Source organism: Hippocampus zosterae, chromosome 14 (assembly GCF_025434085.1).
Source record: "Hippocampus zosterae strain Florida chromosome 14, ASM2543408v3, whole genome shotgun sequence".
NCBI lineage: Eukaryota > Metazoa > Chordata > Actinopteri > Syngnathiformes > Syngnathidae > Hippocampus > Hippocampus zosterae.
The window spans coordinates 4,185,089-4,204,247 of NC_067464.1; the positions used below are offsets into that span (position 1 = coordinate 4,185,089).

The window sequence follows — 19,159 nt, forward strand, 5'->3', positions numbered from 1 at the left end:
TGTCACAGAAATGAATTTTGTCCCCCATTTTTCCACTTGTCAATAGCTCATTTTATGAACACACTGTAAAGACTGACTTTATTTTTATTGTTCAACATTTCAAACAATAAAAATTAAGTCAGAAATGATTTCAGGAATCTTTGAAAAAAAGTAGCCACCGCAGTGCGTGACGTCATTGCCCGTCAATACCGAGTCACTCTTTCAGAATGAGACGTCAACCATTGTTTAACTTTTTTACGCTTAATTTGGTACACATCATAAAAGACCAACGTGGTTCACCGCAACCTGCCTTCATTTGTGCAAGTTTGACCAAGCGTGATGCAATACCAATACGATAATCTAAAAAGAAAAAACACGATAATTGCAGTACATAAAAGTGTTTCTTCCCCGAGTAATATAATCGTCGCGTCACCTTTCTACGCAAAAGTGGACTAACGTATCTGCCATGATAGCTCAGAGTGTAGCCGAGGGCAGCGTTGAAACCGGACCAACATGGCCGCCAGGGCGGCTAATTCTGGACGGGAGCAGGTGAATCCGGACCATCTTGTCCACCATTGTGGCTCCAAGTGCAGCACAATGCAACCTTCAAACTGGATCAAGATGGCCGTCGGAGCGGCAGCGTTGATTCTGGACCAACGTGTTTAGCATTATGGCTCATGGTACACCAGCAGAAGTGGTTGCCAATAATAAAATAATAATAATAATTTATAAATAATAATCATAATAATTCATTATTCAATTAAACATTAGTATAAAGAACGTTTATATTTTATAAACTCAAAATTTTGACTTAATTTGGATATAAAGTGCAACAAAAGGTAACAGCTGACAAGCGAAACAGCATCATAATGGAGGCGAATGTGATCATTATTTTAATCTGGTAAGATAAGATAAGATATCCTTTATTTGTCCCACACTGGGGAAATTTACAGCCTCCAGCAGCAAGAATGTATGCAGAAAGAAGAAAGGAGAAAGAGAGGAAAAAAACAACAAACATCTTTCAATTAAATACAATATATATGGTATATGTTATGTTTCAAGCGATTGACGAGACAAATCTGTCACCCGCATAATTTGAACATAAACGTGGATGTCACTAAAGTTGCTCAAAAAGCCAGCGTGGCTAACAGCGCAAGCGGCTAGCACCTTAGCCACCAGCTAACTGTCACCTCAAATTTAGTCGGTTCGATTTTAACTTTGCTGATTTGTCAACCAAAATGAAGACAAAGCGATCTTTGGGGTGGGGTGTGGGGGGGTTAATGGCGTGTTCTAGCGCACTAGCTCTACATCCTTATCGGAGGTCTCGGAGCTGTAATCTGAATAAAATTGTTATATTCAAATGGGGCATCTTTCAACCTAAAGGTCGAGTGACATAACAAAGCGCTTTGATGACTTTAAAGAAGCTTTTGGGATCAGTTTGTCCTACACGTCTGTGGGTGGACGTCTACGTATCTCTCCAAGCAAGTCTAGGAGTTTGTTGCACTCCACGGGGTCGGGGAGGAACCTTGATGAGAGTACAGCTGGTGAGTACAGCAACATGTCCAATGTGTCTCCACTGACATATTACAAGTTGTACTACCAAGTACAAATTGATAATGCATATTGAAATATTTTTTGTTACAGCTCTTGTATTGCGATTTGTAATGGGGTCATATTTCTGATTTGAATACAAGCTCCTGCGAGGTCAATTCCAGTTCACATTACAGTAAATTGCACACCCCTACGTATTTGTGCCATTGGTGGTGGAGGGGTTCCAGATTTGTTGTTAAATTTTATATTTAGTTTAGCAACCATGGATAATGTGGTTCACATAGTTGATTCACTTGTATCTGATGCGGGCTCAATTTCCATTCATATCAACAATGGATACAGCAAGTGTATTTAAATGTGCATGCAATTGGTATTGTAGTGGAGCTCATGATTGTTTTGTGGACCAGTGATAGTGAAATTACTTGCCAAAATTCGGAATACTTTTGTCAATCTCAAATAGTGAAATTAGTTACCAAAGCTCCATAACACCCCCATTGGAACATCCAGTAACAAATGGTCAGGCTCGCATCATTATTTTAAAAGTTAGTGAGAGGCAGATTTAAAATTGTTAATTAATCTTTTAATCACCGTGTACTATGATGTAATGTATTACATAACAATGCAACTGTATTTCGGTTTGGAATGAATTAATTTCAAACTAACATCACAGTGTAGTTGAATGCAATTTATAAATTGCAAAGGCTGTATTTTTTTTTAGCCGGGAAACTGCTTCATTTTCAGCATCATTTTAATCTGATTCTGAATCTGAATTCTTTTTGTGTTTATGCCACACAATTTTTATAATATATGAAGTTGCCCAAAGTGGACACTGACTGCCGGTCAAACTGATTGTAAGTTAACATTTCTTAATTGATTCAATGCCGTTATTGTAATACAGAAACATTTATTGATTGTGTTTGTGGGAACAAAATTACATGGGCGAGAATTTTTTTTTATTGACGATATTGAAGGAGGAGGACATCAGTCATTCTTTTTTCTTTTTTTAATGACAATATTGAAGGGGGGAACATCAGTCATATTATTTTTTCTATACAATGAAGCCATTTACTGTGTTTGTGTTTTCTATTCGTTTACTTTGTTGTCTGCAGCCAGGTTGCATTGAAAATGAGGATCAAACTACAAAAAAAAAGCAATTCGAATTATTAATAGATCAAAATATACGGAACCCACAAATCCACTATTTATCAAATTAAATACGATGAAATTTTATGACCAGGTTGACTTTAAAATCGCCCAATTAATGTACAAAGCACACAATAACCTGCTCCGCCAAAACATTCAGAAGTTTTTCGAAATTCGAGAAAGCAACTATGAATTAAGAGGTGCCAACTTATTCAAAAAAACTCAAAACAAGAACAAACATCAAGCAAAGAAGTGTATCTAGCAACGGTGTTAATCTGTGGAATAATCTCGAAACGGACCTAAAAATGAGTAAATCGCTTGCTGAGTTCAAAAACAAATTTAAAAAAAATAGTACAAACAACCTACATCAATCAGAGTTAAAATGATAAATTCTAAACATTAAATATAATGATAAATCAGAACTAAATTGATAAATAAAGGTATTGAAATATCCATTACGAATACAAGAGGAAATTGACACAAGAGTGCCAGGGTGAGGATGTATATAATCCCGATACAAACCAAAAGTTGTAAAAATATCACGGTTAAGGGTAAAGTATGAGCCTTAATGGAGACTTCTTCTTACTTTTTCTTTTCTGATTGATATAAAAATGATTTAGTAGATATAAACACATAACGGGCTCGGACTAGATAAGTTTTTTACTTCATCCTACTCCCTTGAACATAATAACTGTGTTGAACGAAGACTGATTTCTTTCTTTTGACTTTTTTATCTATCTTATTTTCTGTCAAATTATTACTGTATATGTTTTATGTTCAAAAAATAAATAAAACAATAAACAAATCTGTTCTCAGCTGCCTTGCCTATAATGTATTTAAAGCAGTGGTCACCAACATGGTGCCCGCGGGCACCAGGTAGCCCGTGAAGACCACTTGAGTAGCCCGCCAGTGCCTGGACATTGTGATTTGCTAGTAGAAATTATGATTTAAAAATGCAAACATTGGCAGTACTGTGAGACATTTCGAAACACGATCAAAGTCTGACAATTTAAATCATCAAGTATTAAAAATAACCCATCCTCATATTATTGAAGGTATTTTGGACAAATATGTTATTTCAGACGTGTATCAATTTGGTAGCCCTTCACACAATCGGTACACATGAAGTTGCTCTCACCCTCAAAAATGTTGGTGACACCTGATTTAAAGGATAAATTAAAAAAAAAAACAACATGTGATTGATTCTTGTTCAGAACAGACCTATTGGCTCCAGCCAGAAGTCTTATCTAGCGGCTAGCGGACATAAATAACTTTAGCGTTCCAGTATAACAGTTACGGATATTGTATTAGATCTTGGGTTTGATGATTAGCTTGCGTGGTCCCATTGCTAATGTAGTGCTTCACAGAGCTAACTTGAATGCAGCCAGGGTGGGCTTGATCTTCACTCAAGTGTTTTTGTTTTTGTTTTTTTTTGTCTCAGGAGATTTTAAGCGCCTGACGGTCAGGAGTGAACAGCATGGAACAGTTTCAGACGCTCTCCACCGACGAGGATGTCAAATGGGACAAGCTGCTGGACAACATCATGAAGACAGCCGACGCCATCCTGTATGGCACCTCATCGGCCAACATCCCGCTGCCGCAGCCACTGCCGCCCCCGCCGTCCCCTCCGTCCCCGAAAGAAGAGACCCGTCCGCTGGCCATTGCAACTGCGGCGAGCGAGCACAGAGGGGCGACGGATTTGCTGCCCCTGGCGAGCGGTCAAGATCACATGGAGCTGCTGATGGAGGGCCAGCCCCTGGATGTAGACGATGAACTCTCCAACGTTCTGGATGACTTTTGGTTGCCCGACTACTTGGGCGGCCAACCGGGCTCCATCAACGTCCAAGACCTGGTAACCTTCACACCCTCCCGCACTTGTTATGGCTCTTATTTAAGCTACTCGCGCATTTAAAGAAATGTGAGAGTGTGTGGGGGGGGGGGGGGGGGGGGGACAAAAGTATTCAGGTATAGTAATCATGCGCTCTGAAAGCACTTGGGTCAAAAATAACCCACACAGAGTCAAAAAAGGGCCCGACCCAATTTTGGGTGTTGTTTCATTTTTCATCCCAAAAGTTCGGTCAAATGTAGAACACCCCCAAAAAAACCCAGTTGGTTATTCATTTGAGCCAACTCTTTGGGTTCAATAAATCAACCTAATAGTTGTGTGGTGAGGCGGCCCGCTAGTCCAGTGGTTAGCACGTGGGCTTCACAGTGCAGAGGTACCGGGTTCGATTCCAGCTCCGGCCTCCCTGTGTGGAGTTTGCATGTTCTCCCCGGGCCTGCGTGGGTTTTCTCCGGGTGCTCCGGTTTCCTCCCACATTCCAAAAAAACATGCGCGGCAGGCTGATTGAACACTCTAAATTGTCCCTAGGTGTGAGTGTGAGGGCGAATGGTTGTTCGTCTCTGTGTGCCCTGCGATTGGCTGGCAACCGATTCAGGGTGTCCCCCGCCTACTGCCCGAAGACGGCTGGGATAGGCTCCAGCACCCCCGAGCAACAAAGCGAGAAGTTGGGTCAGTCACATGACACAATTTTTTTGTTTTGTTTTTTTTTTACTCACCTGCTTTTAGAGTGTACTCTTAAAACTGCTGGGACAAAAACAACAATAATTGGGGTCAAAAATTGGACCGACGCACTACTACTAATTTGATGCACTATTGGCCTCTTTTGTACCAAAAAAAATTTTTGTTTTGCTTGTGACTCAACATTTTTGTTCAGAGTGTAAAACGGCTAGGTAAAAAAACCCACAAAAAAACCAACCAAAAAAAAATCAGTCCAAAATTGGACCAACCCACTACTTATCAAACCTTGTAACCAGATTACAACGCTATCTTGGTTCGAGTGGACATTGCTTCCTTTGCAAAATTTCTCTGTGTGTGCACCTGCGCTTTCTCCCCAGGATGACAACATCGCAGTGATGCCAGCGCACGACGGCATGAACCAACCTCTTCTTGGAAGGCTGTAAGTGACAAAAACAACACGAGCGCTGAGAACTTTTAAGTAGTGTTCGGATCTGGGCCCCAGGCCTTAACTTTGACACCCATGTTCGAACGCATAATTATTATTATTTTTTTTACTTGATATTCCCACGGTTTTTAAAACCTTAATTTTGACATTGGTGAACTCATGTTTATTTTTGGTTAGTCTTGATCAAAGTCTATAGCGTGTTGTGTGTATGCGTGTGCATGTAGTAATGGCGAGTTGATGTGTGGGGCCTCCTCGTCATCTGACATCATTGAACCTCCAACAGAAGCATCACAGACCATGTAAGTCGAAAAACGAGCTAAATCAACTCTTGCAGCACTTTTAATCATGCGCGTCCGTGCATGTGTGTGTGTGTGTAGCTGTAGTAGCAGCAAAAGCCAATGTTACGGCCAGCAGGAAGCCAACCGGCCGTACATCAAGAAGCCGCCCAACGCCTTCATGCTCTTTCGCAAAGAACAGAGTCCCAACGTTGTCGCCCAGTTCAACATCACCAACTCGGCGGCAGTCAATAAAATCCTGGGCAGGATGGTAAAGTAACCCCCCCGCCACCCCCCTCCATTGTGTATTCTCATCCGGCGCGCCGGCATGTGTGAGGACCTGTTGTGTGGGCTTCCACAGTGGAAGTCGCTGCCCAAAAAGCTGCAAGCCAAGTATTACCAGCAAGCTGAAGAGCACAAAATCCTCCACAGTCTGCAGCATCCTGACTGGTCCTGCACAGAAAACTATGTAAGGCTTAAAAACACTTCACGGAATGTAACATTTTGTTGTTGTTGATGGAAAAAACAAACGGTTTGGTCAAAAATGAGGCCCAGTGTGCTTGCTTAAAGCCCTGTAGAGATGGCTTATGCACAACCGACTTTTTAAAACGTCCTCACTTCATACTTCTGAGTATTATAATAGAACTGTTTGTCTTCTAGAACTATGGATGAGTTTTTTATTTAGACAGGACACTGGACAAAAAAAATCCTTTGGTTTCATTGGGTTGACATAATTTGGACATGTACATTGTGAATGAGTGGCGGCCCGTTAGTCCAGTGGTTAGCACGTCGGCTTCACAGTGCAGAGGTACCGGGTTCGATTCCAGCTCCGGCCTCCCTGTGTGGAGTTTGCATGTTCTCCCCAGGCATGCGTGGGTTTTCTCCGGGTGCTCCGGTTTCCTCCCACATTCCAAAAACATGGCGTGATTGAACACTCTAAATTGTCCCTAGGTATGAGTGTGAGTGCGAATGGTTGTTCGTCTCTGTGTGCCCTGCGATTGGCTGGCAACCGATTCAGGATGTCCCCCGCCTACTGCCCGGAGACGGCTGGGATAGGCTCCAGCAACCCCCGCGACCCTAGTGAGGATCAAGCGGCTCGGAAGATGAAAAACATTGTGAATGATTCAAATGTGTTAGGGTAACGTATCATTATCCACACATCCATCCATTTTCCAATCCGCTTAACCTCACAAGGATCGCGGGGGGGGGGGGGGGGGGGGGGTCCTGGAGTAGGCTCCCAGGCGTCGTCAATCGCAGGGCACAAGCATCCACGCTCATACTCACACCTAAGGACAATTTTTTGAGTATTCGGTCAGCCTGCCATGCACATTTTTTAGAATGTGGGAGGAAACCGGAGTACCCGGAAAAAAACCACGCAGGGGAGAACATGCAAACTCCACACAGGAAGGCTGGAGCTGGAATCGAACCCGCTTACCTCTTCACCGTGGGGTCGACGTGCTAAAAACTCGACTACCGGACCGCATATTTCATCATATTGGAATATTTTTTAAGGAAAAGAGTAGAAAATGATATCATGACCACGTGTTAATCGGGTGCAACGGAAAGCGAAGCACTTTTACACGGACAATGGCGACTGAGCGAAACCGATTTGAGATTTATTTCTGTGCGGCAGGGCAAAAAGAGGAAACGCGATCGCAGCAGGCACAGCACCAGCGGCCCAAGTAAGTCGTATCTCGCAGCCGCCGCCATGACAAGTCGGCACACCCACACAAATGTGTCTCGTCACAGGGTCACTCGAGGACGGCGCGGCGGCGGTGGCGGAACGGTGCTGCGGCGGCATGGGCCACGCCCCCAGCGAGGATGCGCTGTCACACTACCACAAGAGCGTCGTTGGGGAGACGCACACATATGCGCACACGCGTGGCTGCTGACATCACCACGGATTGGGCTCGCGCTCCCCCCCGGCTGTAAAGCGAGGTACCCCTGAACACCCGTTAACTTGCCTCTTCGAGAAAGAGTTCAACAGTCGGTCGCGTATTTTTACGAATTTACTTTCATCTTGGAAACATCCGAACATTTCTTGATTGAACGTGTTTAAACAAAGCACAGTAAATACTGAAAAACAAAACTTGCCTGGCCGTACATCAAGAAGTCGTTTTTGTTTGGGTGTAACAAAAACTTTTTTTTTTTATCATGTGTAATTGGAGGACACACGGCGTAGGTCAGGAGGAGGACACTCGGGTGCAGGACGCATTCGTGAGTGGCGTTGGAAAGCGAGACAACGGTGACGGACACCATGATGTCTTTTTGCTGCTGAGAAAGATCAACGTGGCAGCGTCTGCGGGAAGAAAAGGAATGAATAAATATTTTCCAATGCATTTTGTGATCCACAAGATATATTTTGAGGGGAATATTTGGGGTGGGGGGGAGTGGAGATTGGGGGGGGTCTCAAAAACATAATTGTAAAATCGACATTGTAAAAAACAATTTTTTGTCAGGGTTTTTTTTTCTCAAATACGCAACTTCAGTTTTTCTCAAAATGTTTTGGACAAAAAAGCCTCCCGACTTTCTCAAAGGTTTTTTTTATGTCTTTAAAATATACATAAATCTACATGTGAATTGTTTGGGGTTTGTTTTTAATATGCAACTTGTCTCAAAATATTCAACTTTACTCCCCCAAATATGACTTGTGAAGTCAAATTTGTTCTAAAAATTGAGAAAAGTCTTACCATTGTTTTTGAAAGTATAATAAAATTTGGCTCACAATTTCCCTCGCCTGAATACGGGTCACCGGGTCACCGGGTCACCGTCCTGAGCCTGGCGAGCCCAGCCGGTTGTAGCCTGAAAATATAATGTGGATTCCCCTTACCACCCGTGGGGGGCGCCAAATAGGTCTGGTGTTCTGAGTGTCCTCCAAAGGCTCGGACCCTGGCGGTCGATCCCTGGTTCTAGAAGCTGGCTCTTGGAGGATGGAAAGTCGCCGAGCTGATGTGCAAGGCAGAGAAGCCATTTTTTTTTTAACTACATGTCTGTGAAAAGTCTTAGGAAACATCACGCTGCTTGGAGATGGTCCTAGAACTTTACCCTTCCTTGCTTCCTGTTGTCCATATTTAATATGTTGTCCACCGCGTCACCAAACAGCAGTGACTACACTGTTGAAAAAGGGCGGATGGATCACTGCTTAAAGTTTGAATGTCATAATGGACAACTTGCTTAAACAGGACCCAATGGTCAAATTATTTTAAGGCCTGGTTGATCAAAGTAGTTTTACCCGTGGCGCCCACTAGAAGGCGATAGAGGCAAGATTTCCCCCATTGCAAAGACGCTCAAACCATACCGATGATAAAGATTCAGGTACAATTTCCCAAAGTACTAATGGAAAATCCAATATGAAAAATATCTAATTTTAAAATAATTAAGAAATAGTAGGATAAAAGACTCATGAAAATACAAAATACTTCAAATTTCCACCGAGTGTTCCTTTTGGGTATTTCATTTCTCACACTCAAGGAAAATATAAAACATTAAGTGTTGTACTAGTAGTATATAGCAAACATTTTTAAAATTATAATACGCCGATTAAATGTAAATTACATGTATGGCTTACGATTGGCCGTGTCATGATTTGGTTTGGGACCAACAGGTGGCACTGTAGGGCAACAGCTGCACACCTGTTGGGTCGTTATGTCATTATGTAATGGTTTAAAATGTCGGGTCATTGTTGCTGTTCTTTTGCTGCTGTCATGTTTGTTCTGGTAGTGTTTTGGTTATTGATAGTTTTTGTTTCAGTCATGGTTTTGTTTGCTACTTTGGATTCTTTTTTTTCTTTTCAGGACTTTGTTTTGGATTTAGATTTCTTTGTTTTAAATACAATTCGTCAAGGACAATCTGCTCCTCTCTCCTGCCTGCTTTTTGGGGTCCACCACCATCACCCCGCAACGTGACAGGCGGGTAACCAATCTTTTTATTTTTTTCAACGTCTGCGCCTCCGCAACTCCCGAACGAACGCGCCTTTTCCGGTAACAAAACCACTTCCTGCTTTTCTTCGCCAATCAGATGCAAGCAACATAAAAATGTTTCAGCAATTATTAAACAGAATATAATGTAGGTTACTAACATAAAATAATATAATGATCAAATATAAAATGATGATAATTAACAATGTAAAAAAATATTACATCAATAATGAAAAGCTATATGTAACTAAAACAAGAAATTTAGGCTGTTTAGGGGTTAACAAGAGGCTCGGAGCCGCAGGGCTCTCAGCCAATCACCTCGAGTCGACCGCTGCTCTTCATCAGACGAGATCATTTAGAATTATAACCTCATATGACCCAGCAGACATGATATTTCTCTTGTTGCTGAGAATTGCCGCCAGCGTTACCCTGTTCTCAGGTAACCTTGTCCATCATAACCACGGCCGCTTTATGCTAGTTTAATGTTTTTTTTTTATTCACTCCAGGCTAACAAACATTTATTTTGGTGATTTTTTTTTTCTTTTTCAGGAGCGAATGTCTTACAAACACCCCCCGACATCGTTAAGGCAGTGGGACACTCGGTCACACTTCAATGTTCTCACAACTTAAGGACCTACCACCAGATACTGTGGTATCAGCAAGGTATTGTGGGCATGCAGCTCATTGGGTACATGTCCTACGAATATACCCAAATGGAGCCTGACTATGACCAGATAAAGCTTGAGGGCAGTGCCCGACCTGGCAAAACATGCAATATGGTCATCTCCAAGCTGAGCCCAAGCAGCAGCGCTACTTATTATTGTGCAGCAAGCTTACACGGTGCAGTGTTGTTCGAAATCATTAAATCATAAACCTTATGTCACACAAAGCCCACGTTCCCCATTTCAACATTTTCTGATAACCCCCTCATGACCCCCCCCACCCCACACCCCAAATACAATATCGCACCTGGATCAAACCAATCCGAGCACTCTTAAGAGTGTGTGTGTGTGTGTGTGTGGGGGGGGCACATCTGTTGGTTGCTTACACGCAGACAGACATGCAAGATAAATTTGTCAAAAACATGAGTTTAAAGAAAACCGTTGGGTTAAATTGGGACTAAATTGACTTTAACAAACGAAATGTAGGTGGTTTTAGTGGCATCAAAGTTGAAATGCCAGATTTGTTTCTAAATACATCATACATATTTCAAGATTAATTGTTGAAGACCTGACAAAACTGAGAACTATGTCGTACTGTATTATGTAGGAGTCAAGTTAATACTCTATATATCTCCCTGTGTTGGTTTTCCTGAATTTGCTTGCAATTAGCTCTCGCTGGCCAGGGACCGCTACCCACTTTTTGTGCCAGGGAGCGAACAAACTCCCTTAGCTAGCTAGCTACATCTCCTCAGTTTGTTGACAAAAAAACAACTGTGTGTGTGTGAGAGAGAGAGAGAAAAATGAATCCCACTGAGTCTCTCTCAACCAATCAGAGGACTGGAAAATGCCGACTCCCCCTTAATATTCTAACGGGCCCTGCATATTGAATCTTAAATGTGATTGGTTCCGATTCTTTCAAAATCAAATTTAAAGAATCGATCGTGTCGTTTCAATTGAATGGCGCCTGCAGTCCTGCGCCTGAAGGCCTTGTGAAGTTTGCGCTTGATACAGCAACATTTCCCCGCCACAAGCCAACTGGTTCTCAGCCAATCCGCTGTCTTCGGCTGCTGCTCTTTTATCAGATGAGTTGCGAGCGTGCGTCATAGCAACCCTCAAGTGAAGCGGACGACGCGATGTACCTGCCGTTGCTTAGCGTTGCTGCCAGCGTTACTCTTCTCTCAGGTAACATGGACGTCAACGGCACGGCGACGCTATGCGAAGCTCATTATTTTGTGGGTTCTGTTTGAGCAATGCTTACTCTGGCTTTACGAAAGTAAGTTTGGTGATTTTTAATTTTTTTTTTTTTTGTCTTTCAGGACAGCATGTCAGACAAAACCCCACCGACCTCATTGAGGCAGTGGGCCGCACGGTTACGTTTGAGTGTTTACACAATATAACGTACTACAACCAGATACTGCTGTACCAGCAGCGCGGCCTGGGCATGCGGCTCATCGGCTACAGGTACTATGCAACCGACACCTTTGAGGATGGCGAGAAGAATGTGAAATTCGAGGGGAGCTCAGAAGCCGGTAAAACGTGCAAGATCACCGTCTCTGAGCTGCACGCGTACAGCAGCGGCGTTTATTACTGTGCAGCTAGTCACCACGGTGTGGTCTAGGGCTATAACATCAAGTCATAAACCTTATCAAACCTCAAGCCCCCCGCCCCCCCCCGCCTTTGCCCCTCCTGTTGCCATCATGCGCCGAGATCCAGAGCACTATTACGATAAGAGCTTCATCCAGCGGTTGCTTACCAGCCAGACGGTTCAGATAAGATCAGTGAAATCAGTCTTGTTTCTTCAAAATTGTCATTGAGACTTTGGAAAGCACCGTGTTTGAATAAACGTTCCCAAGTAATCCCATATTTACTCTTATTGTGGTTACAAAGAGTGTGACCTTGAAAGAACCTCATTGCCAATCGGATAAGATTACTTATGAGTAGGTTGGGAGGTCCTAGTAGTCTAGGAGAGGCCATGGTATGCCCCATTTTGAGGATTCATCACTGTTATGAAACACCCGCTTGGAAGATCGTGTATCGGGGACATCCTTTCAATAAATGCAAGGAGACAAATGCGGTTTCTTCAGAGTTGCCCCGTAGTCTGTAACGGATTTACATGGCAGAGCCAGCTGGAGAGCTGCTCCGAGATTGTGAAACCGAAAAACAAACATCATGCCTGAGTCTTGAGTCTAGGAGGCAGGAAGAAACTAACGCACTGATTGAAAAGTCTGCAGTTGTTCCACCTGGCAATAGTCTTTGACGCACCTCCTGCATGGTGCCGTGTCACTTCCTGTCTGACTTCCTGGAACACGGAGCCGCTGCTTGGTCACATATTGAGGATGACGCCACAACATCGCTTCATTATCTTGGTGGCCAACTTGGTCTGGATGACGGGTACGGCTCCCTATCGCCAGCTAAATAAAATAAAATCAGGAACTGTTGATGATGCATGTCCGTGTCTTTTTTTTAGGGGCACAATCCAGTGAAGATGGGGGGGTTTCCCAGACACCCCGTGACGTTTTCAGGAAAGCGGATGGCGGCGAGATCACGCTGAGCTTCACGCAAAGCTACCCCAACTGCGACACCATTCAGTGGTACAAGCGAGTATCGGGCGGCCCCCGATCCTTACAGCTGGTGGCCCTGGTCAACTACCAGAAGGCTTCGGTGGAGCCGGCCTTTACGGGTCGCGTCAATGTCAGCGGCGACGGCAGGACGACGGCGCAACTCCGCATAGTAGCGCACAGGTGGCCTGATGACGGCGGCCATTTTTTTGCTGCCGCCAATACACACGGCCTTGAAGGGGCCCGACAGTGCCCTACAAAAACCCTCCTTGAAAGAGACGAGAACGGAAGCCAATTGTGACTTCAGATGTCATTTCAAAAGTCTTCAAATGCACTACCGAAAACTCTTTGTGGGAATTAAGGAGTCCTGATGGGACAAAAAAATGCTTTAGTAGAATAGATTCCCCCCCTACTAAAATTTAAGATAGGCAACACTAAAAGTTACCAAGACAAGACCATGACTGAGATGTGTGAGAGAGAAACCTCCCATCAAGATGTCTGCCATCAGACAGTGGCAAACGCTAGCTGCGTCTTTGCGTTATCTGAGGGCATTACAAAAACAGATTTTTAAAAAGCTGCAAGTGTTCACTGTACCTTGAGTAGCGTCGAAAATGCGGCGCCAAACTAGTGTCGTGGATTTTGACCACCTGGCCTTTAAGGGCGGAGTTCCTCTGGGCTCCTTCCTAGGGCCCATATCTCATCTCAACTTGAGTGTATTTGTAGAGCACTTTAAAACAACACAAAAGTGGTGAACATGGAGCCAAAATAATTCATACAACAACAAATGTCAAAGAAAAAAAAGTTTTAAGACAAGTTTGAAATAAAGGAAAGCTTGCTGAACATTCGGTATAAAAAATATCGACATCAAACCGTGTTGAGCTCATAGGAGGGATTGTGTATGCGTTACTGTGAGCATCTCTTTCCCTTCTTTTTCTTCTTCACCACACACAACTAGCAGCAGCAGCCTGGGAGAGATGCTTGCTGAGATATGAGCGGCAGGTGGCGGCGATGGCGCAGGAAGTGGGGCGAAGGGGGCAGAAAAATGGTGGAAGGGGGGGTGCGAAAACCATGAAAAACCAGCATGCAGGTTTTTGAACAAAGTGTACACACTGTGTATACAGGGGGCCACGGTGATACAAGCCAATAGAAGGGCTGTACAAAAACCTCCCTCGCAAACATCATCCCTCATCAGACGTGAGAAGATGTCCCGCCTCCATCCATTCATTTCCAAAACCGCTTATCCTGAACAGGGTCGCGGGAAGTTTGCTGGAGCCTGTCCCAGCTGACTCCGGGCAGAAGGCAGACTGCACCCTGGACTGGTCGCCTAGTCAGTCGCAGGGCACAGATAGAGACAAACAACCATTCGCATGCACATGGGCACCGTTACTGAGCGGGAACCGATTCAACAGTGCCCGCACACAAGTCAGGCGAGTGCACCGCAACACCGTCAGGTTTTAACCTTTTGGCCCAATTGTGTCCATGTATCCTCTTTTTTTTATTTTTTTTATTTTTTTACAGATGTGTTCATCCAAATGCTAACCTCACAGCTCAGCTTGCGAACATCCCATGGACCAAGGTCAGAAAAAAGGTGAACCTCTGCTGATGGGCATCTCTTTGGCGCAGTAACAAGGTTGAAATTTCTCGGTAGGACACAGGAACAAGCAACGTTGAACCAGTTTTCCAATGAAACTAAAATGGGGGAAAAAAAAATGAGTCTCTGCAGGTGGTGTCACGTATCAGGCAGCTTACAGTGTGAGGTTTGCATGGGTTATGAAGTTTTCTTTGGTGCAGGAACAAGGTTGACAGTTCTAGGTTTGACGCAGGAAGAAGCCAATGAAGGAATTTAATAGCTTTTTGAATTTTCCAGAAGAAAATGGGTTTTATATGAAACCAAAGTGGTGGAAAATGAATCGTTACTGGTTGTGCTGTCTACTGGTCAACTTCTACAAAAGTACTTGTGGGGCCTTTTTTGTACACGACACCAAAAAAGTACTTTTTTGGTACACGAACAAGGTTGACAGTTCTAGGTAAAATGTGAAGGAAGCAATGTTATGACACCAAAGTGTCACAAAATAAGTCGTTGCGGGTTGTTTTACATTTGGGACAGCTGTACGGTGACAATGCTGATAAAGTTTTCTTTAGCGCAGGAACAAGGTTAACCGTTTTGGGTAAGACACAGTAACAAGTCAACGTGAGGAATTTAAAATCGTCCAAAGTACACTGAAATTGTGAAAATCAGTCGTTGGCGGCAGGTTGCTTTTTGTGCACTAGACCGTTGCACTGTGATGGCTCGGAAGTCTTCTTTGGCGCAGGAACAAGGTTAACGGTTACAGGTAAGAAACAGAAACAAGACAATGTCAGGAGAACCGGTTTTGTATGAAATTATTGCGAAAGTGGTGGAAAATGAGCGGTTGTGGGTTGTTTTACGTACTAATTTGGATAGCTGCATTTGTCAGGGGAACTTCTGCAAATGACGTTGTCGTCGATGCAGTAACAAGATTGACAGGATTTTAAAAAAAAATTCACGTTTGTCAAAAAAAAAACGTTTATATGAAAACTAAAGCGTGGTTCGGGGTGGACTGCTTCAGGTGCAGCTTACTTAACCGTCGTTTTGGTGTGGATGTTGATTTGGATTGGCAAAGAAAATGATCGCAGAAGTGAAAATCATTGTTATGCTCATGAAAAAAAAAATCATGTGGTCTGTTGAAAATGTTTTGTTTACGAATCTCCAGTTCATTTGAGATGAAATCGTATTTGATGTTTCTGAAAACGAGCACGATAATGGATGGCAGATTCTAACTTGTCAACTAAGTGAACAAAAATTAGTACATCAGGTATGTTCAATACTCGAAATTGTCTGATGGTTACAAAATTGTACGTTAGCTGTACACTTGTCTCTCCTTTACAAAAAAACCACAGAATATTTAGATTCAGTGTTGAATAAAGGGCATTTGGAAAATGGCATCTTAGGTTAGGTGAAGATTAAAAATACATGAAAAACCAGCATGCGGCATGTCTTTAAAAAAACGCGTTTAGTTTCGTAAAAAAAAAAAGACGTTTGAACGCAGCTTTATTTGCCAACGTCTGTTTTTACAAACGACAAGGGTCGATTTAAAGTCGGAGGTGTCAAAGCAAAGGATTAGACCGTGTTGCTTTAAGGACTCGAGGGAGAGGTGGAAAGGTTTGTGTGCTAGCTTGGCATCTCTGTGCTCGTTCAGCAAAGCTTTTTTCGGCGCAGGAACCAAAGTCACCGTTTTAGGTAAGAAAAACGTCGATGTATGGCTTCGAAGCGGGCGTTTAGCCCCTTTTGAAGGTTTTGTTCGACCGTTTGGTCAGAAGTGTTGACTTAAAGTGAATCGAGATGTGTTGATTTGGGTCAAGTTCGTTCTCAAGTGGGTTCCAATTGGTCTTAAGTGGAGGTTTTCGCTTTTAGTTTTTTTTCCTCATCAGCTCATCTGCAATAAAACGTTTTTCTTTTAGTCACATCATTAAGCTGCGTCTTACTCTTTGACTTCGTGATTGAGTAGCTTTCGAAAATCGGCAACAAAAAAAGCAGTTTCTCTTTTGGTGAAAAGCTTGTGTTTTACTCGAGCTGTATCGTTTAATAAAAAAAATATTTAAAGTCGTAGAATGTAGGTTTTGTTTCGGTACGTTGAGGACAAATCGCCTGATGCTTATTTAAAAAAACGTACATTTGGTTTGGTGAAAACTGAAATAATTTAAAAAGCTGTTAAGACTCTGGCTATATGCTCCTTATTTGGAATTTTTGTCTAAAAATCCCCTGGCTTCATTCTTTTTTTTTTTGTTTGTTTGTTTGTTTAAACGTTTGTAATATGTATGTATTGGTAGCACGTTCATTTTGTTTTGTTTGCTGAGAATTGTATTCTGACTTGTTCAATAAAGGTTAAAAAAAAAACTGAAATAATTTCCCCCCAAAACGATCATCTTGGCCTCTTGAAGACTCATTTGTCTTTCATGTGAGCAAAACATGTATGTTAGGTTAATTAAAGATTACACTATCTTCTATGTTAAAATAAAGACCTACTTAAGTTCATTGAAAAGTAAATCGTCTTTGTTGTTCTCAAAAACCCATTTTTTTTTTTTTTTTTTTTAATTATCTACGCAAGGTTCTTTGACCACTGTAAATCATCATTTTGGGTATTAACGAAAAAGAGCGTTATGTCGTCTTTTTATCACCAATGATAATCATGTTACTTTTCTTGGCGCCACACAGAACCAAATGCCAAAATCACGCTTCCCAAGGTGACGTTGTTCCCGCCTTCGAAGAAAGAGTGCACCAACAAGAAGGACAAAGAGACTAAGAAGAAGACGCTGGTCTGCGCCGCCAGAGACTTCTACCCCGACCACGTCAGGGTAGCCTGGATGGTGGACGGGCAGAAGAGGGAAACGGGCGTTGCTACGGACAGCGAGGCCCTGAGGCAAGGGGCCGGCTACAGCATCACCAGCACGCTCAGGGTCCCGGCGGACGAATGGTCACGCAGGAGCCGGAATTTCACCTGCGTTGTCACGTTTTTCGATGGGAAGAATTATGTCGACGTTTCAGAGTCCATCAGCGGCAACAATGGTGACTATCATTTTGTCCACTCCAAAAATGTCTTTGATGTTGACAAATTCTCGCAAGTTGGGTTGACTGAATTCCTCAATCACCTTTGACATGAAAAAACATGTAATTAGGTAAATCAAAGACTGTAAATCGCATTTGATGTTTGCAGGTGTATTCATATTTACAAAAACGTATTTGGCCTTTTCAAGAAACACCAGATTAGATTTAACCATCTTCAAATTCTCTTTGTTTACAGAAAGAATGAAAGAGGCTATTTTGTCTGCTGTAAAAAAAAAAAAAAAAAACATGTCGACGGAAGATCATCCATTGCCTTCATCTAGGTCATTCTCGACTTTTAATGGCCTTTGCCGGTTATTCATCAAAGACGGCAAATCATCTTTGATGTTCACCCCAAAATTTAAAATTGGTTTATCGCAACGTGTCAATTATCTTTGATGTTCATAAAACATGCTAGTTTGTCCCACGAAACAGTTGAAGTTTCTGAAGACCTGTTTCAAAATCATTTAAACTGTCTCAGATGTTCACACCAAAACATGCGTTGTCTTTGATGATGAATTACTTTTGATGCCATGACCTGATCGTTATCTTGTCTTCTCTTTATATACTCAGATGAAGACGGACAGAGTCGAGGTGATTGTTTTTTTTATGTTTAATCGAAACGCCTTAGCGGGGAGCGGCGCTAAACGCTGTTCCGTCCGTCTTTTGCCCTCTAGAGAACTTCCTGAAGTTGACGCAGAGCGCCAAGCTGTCATACAGCGTCCTGATCGCCAAGAGCTGCGTCTACGCCGCCTTTGTGGCCTTCCTGCTGTGGCGGATCAGGGTCAGTTGTTCCCAGAGCTTATCCTGTCCCGTGGAGGAAAAAGAAAATGCGCTCAATTTTCTTTGAAGTTAACAAAAATGTTCTTGAAGATGGATATTGACCAAAACAAGTGTGTTAGATTCACGTGACACGAATCGTCTTTGACCTAACGCTCAAAAAGGTTCATTGAAGACTCCAAACCGCCTTTTGACGTTTATCCATAACATGTAAGGCTAACCTAAGACGTGCCTCGAAACCATCGTCAGTGTTTCTATGTTTGTCATTGAATAAACGAGATTGACTTTGACACGTTTGCTCCAATTTTCTTGTTTGTTGCAGATGCCGTCTGGAAAAAACCACTAAAGGAGAAGTATCTTTTATCTTGCATTTTTTTGTTGAATAAAAGTATTATTCAGTCACAACAACAATGTGCTTTGCTCGTCTTTGAATTCAAGCTTGATTATTTACTCCTGTTAATGAAATGTGCCTTTTTTCCTATGATTTCTTTTTTTGGGGGGGGGGGTGGTGTACGAAAGTATAACATTTCTTTAGGAATTGACTTCTCAGCTCCATGTCACACATTTCCATTTTATTTCTACTATAAATTATATGGCGTTTTATCCATTTAAATAAGAAAACAGAACTTGTTAATGAGTTTCCTTTTGAACATAAAATTCCTATGCTTAAATTTTACTTGGCATAAAGCATTTTACACAGTGGCGTT

The 19,159-nt window shown here is 42.6% G+C and overlaps 1 protein-coding gene, 1 long non-coding RNA gene and 1 gene segment (V, D, J or C); all 3 read left to right on the top strand.

Annotated features, from left to right (window-relative positions):
• Window positions 1-1,023: 1,023 nt before the first annotated feature.
• Window positions 1,024-7,655, top strand: LOC127615354 (transcription factor 7-like 1; the record flags this gene model as incomplete). The annotated part of the gene is made up of 7 exons (XM_052087086.1): window positions 1,024-1,523; window positions 4,118-4,525; window positions 5,572-5,633; window positions 5,864-5,938; window positions 6,017-6,185; window positions 6,276-6,383; window positions 7,548-7,655. Coding segments are annotated over exons 2-7 (897 nt in total), but the record flags the coding sequence as incomplete, so codon positions are not given.
• Window positions 7,656-7,666: 11 nt separating this feature from the next.
• On the top strand, window positions 7,667-8,253 carry LOC127615355 (uncharacterized). Its single transcript, XR_007966900.1, has 2 exons — window positions 7,667-7,852; window positions 8,083-8,253. It is a non-coding gene; the product is annotated as an uncharacterized LOC127615355 (long non-coding RNA).
• A 5,409-nt stretch (window positions 8,254-13,662) lies between these two features.
• On the top strand, window positions 13,663-18,863 carry LOC127615151 (T-cell receptor beta-1 chain C region-like). The segment is given in 5 exon segments: window positions 13,663-13,764; window positions 15,291-15,384; window positions 17,286-17,636; window positions 18,246-18,266; window positions 18,350-18,863. Coding segments are annotated over 5 exon segments (741 nt in total).
• The last annotated feature ends 296 nt before the right edge of the window (window positions 18,864-19,159 follow it).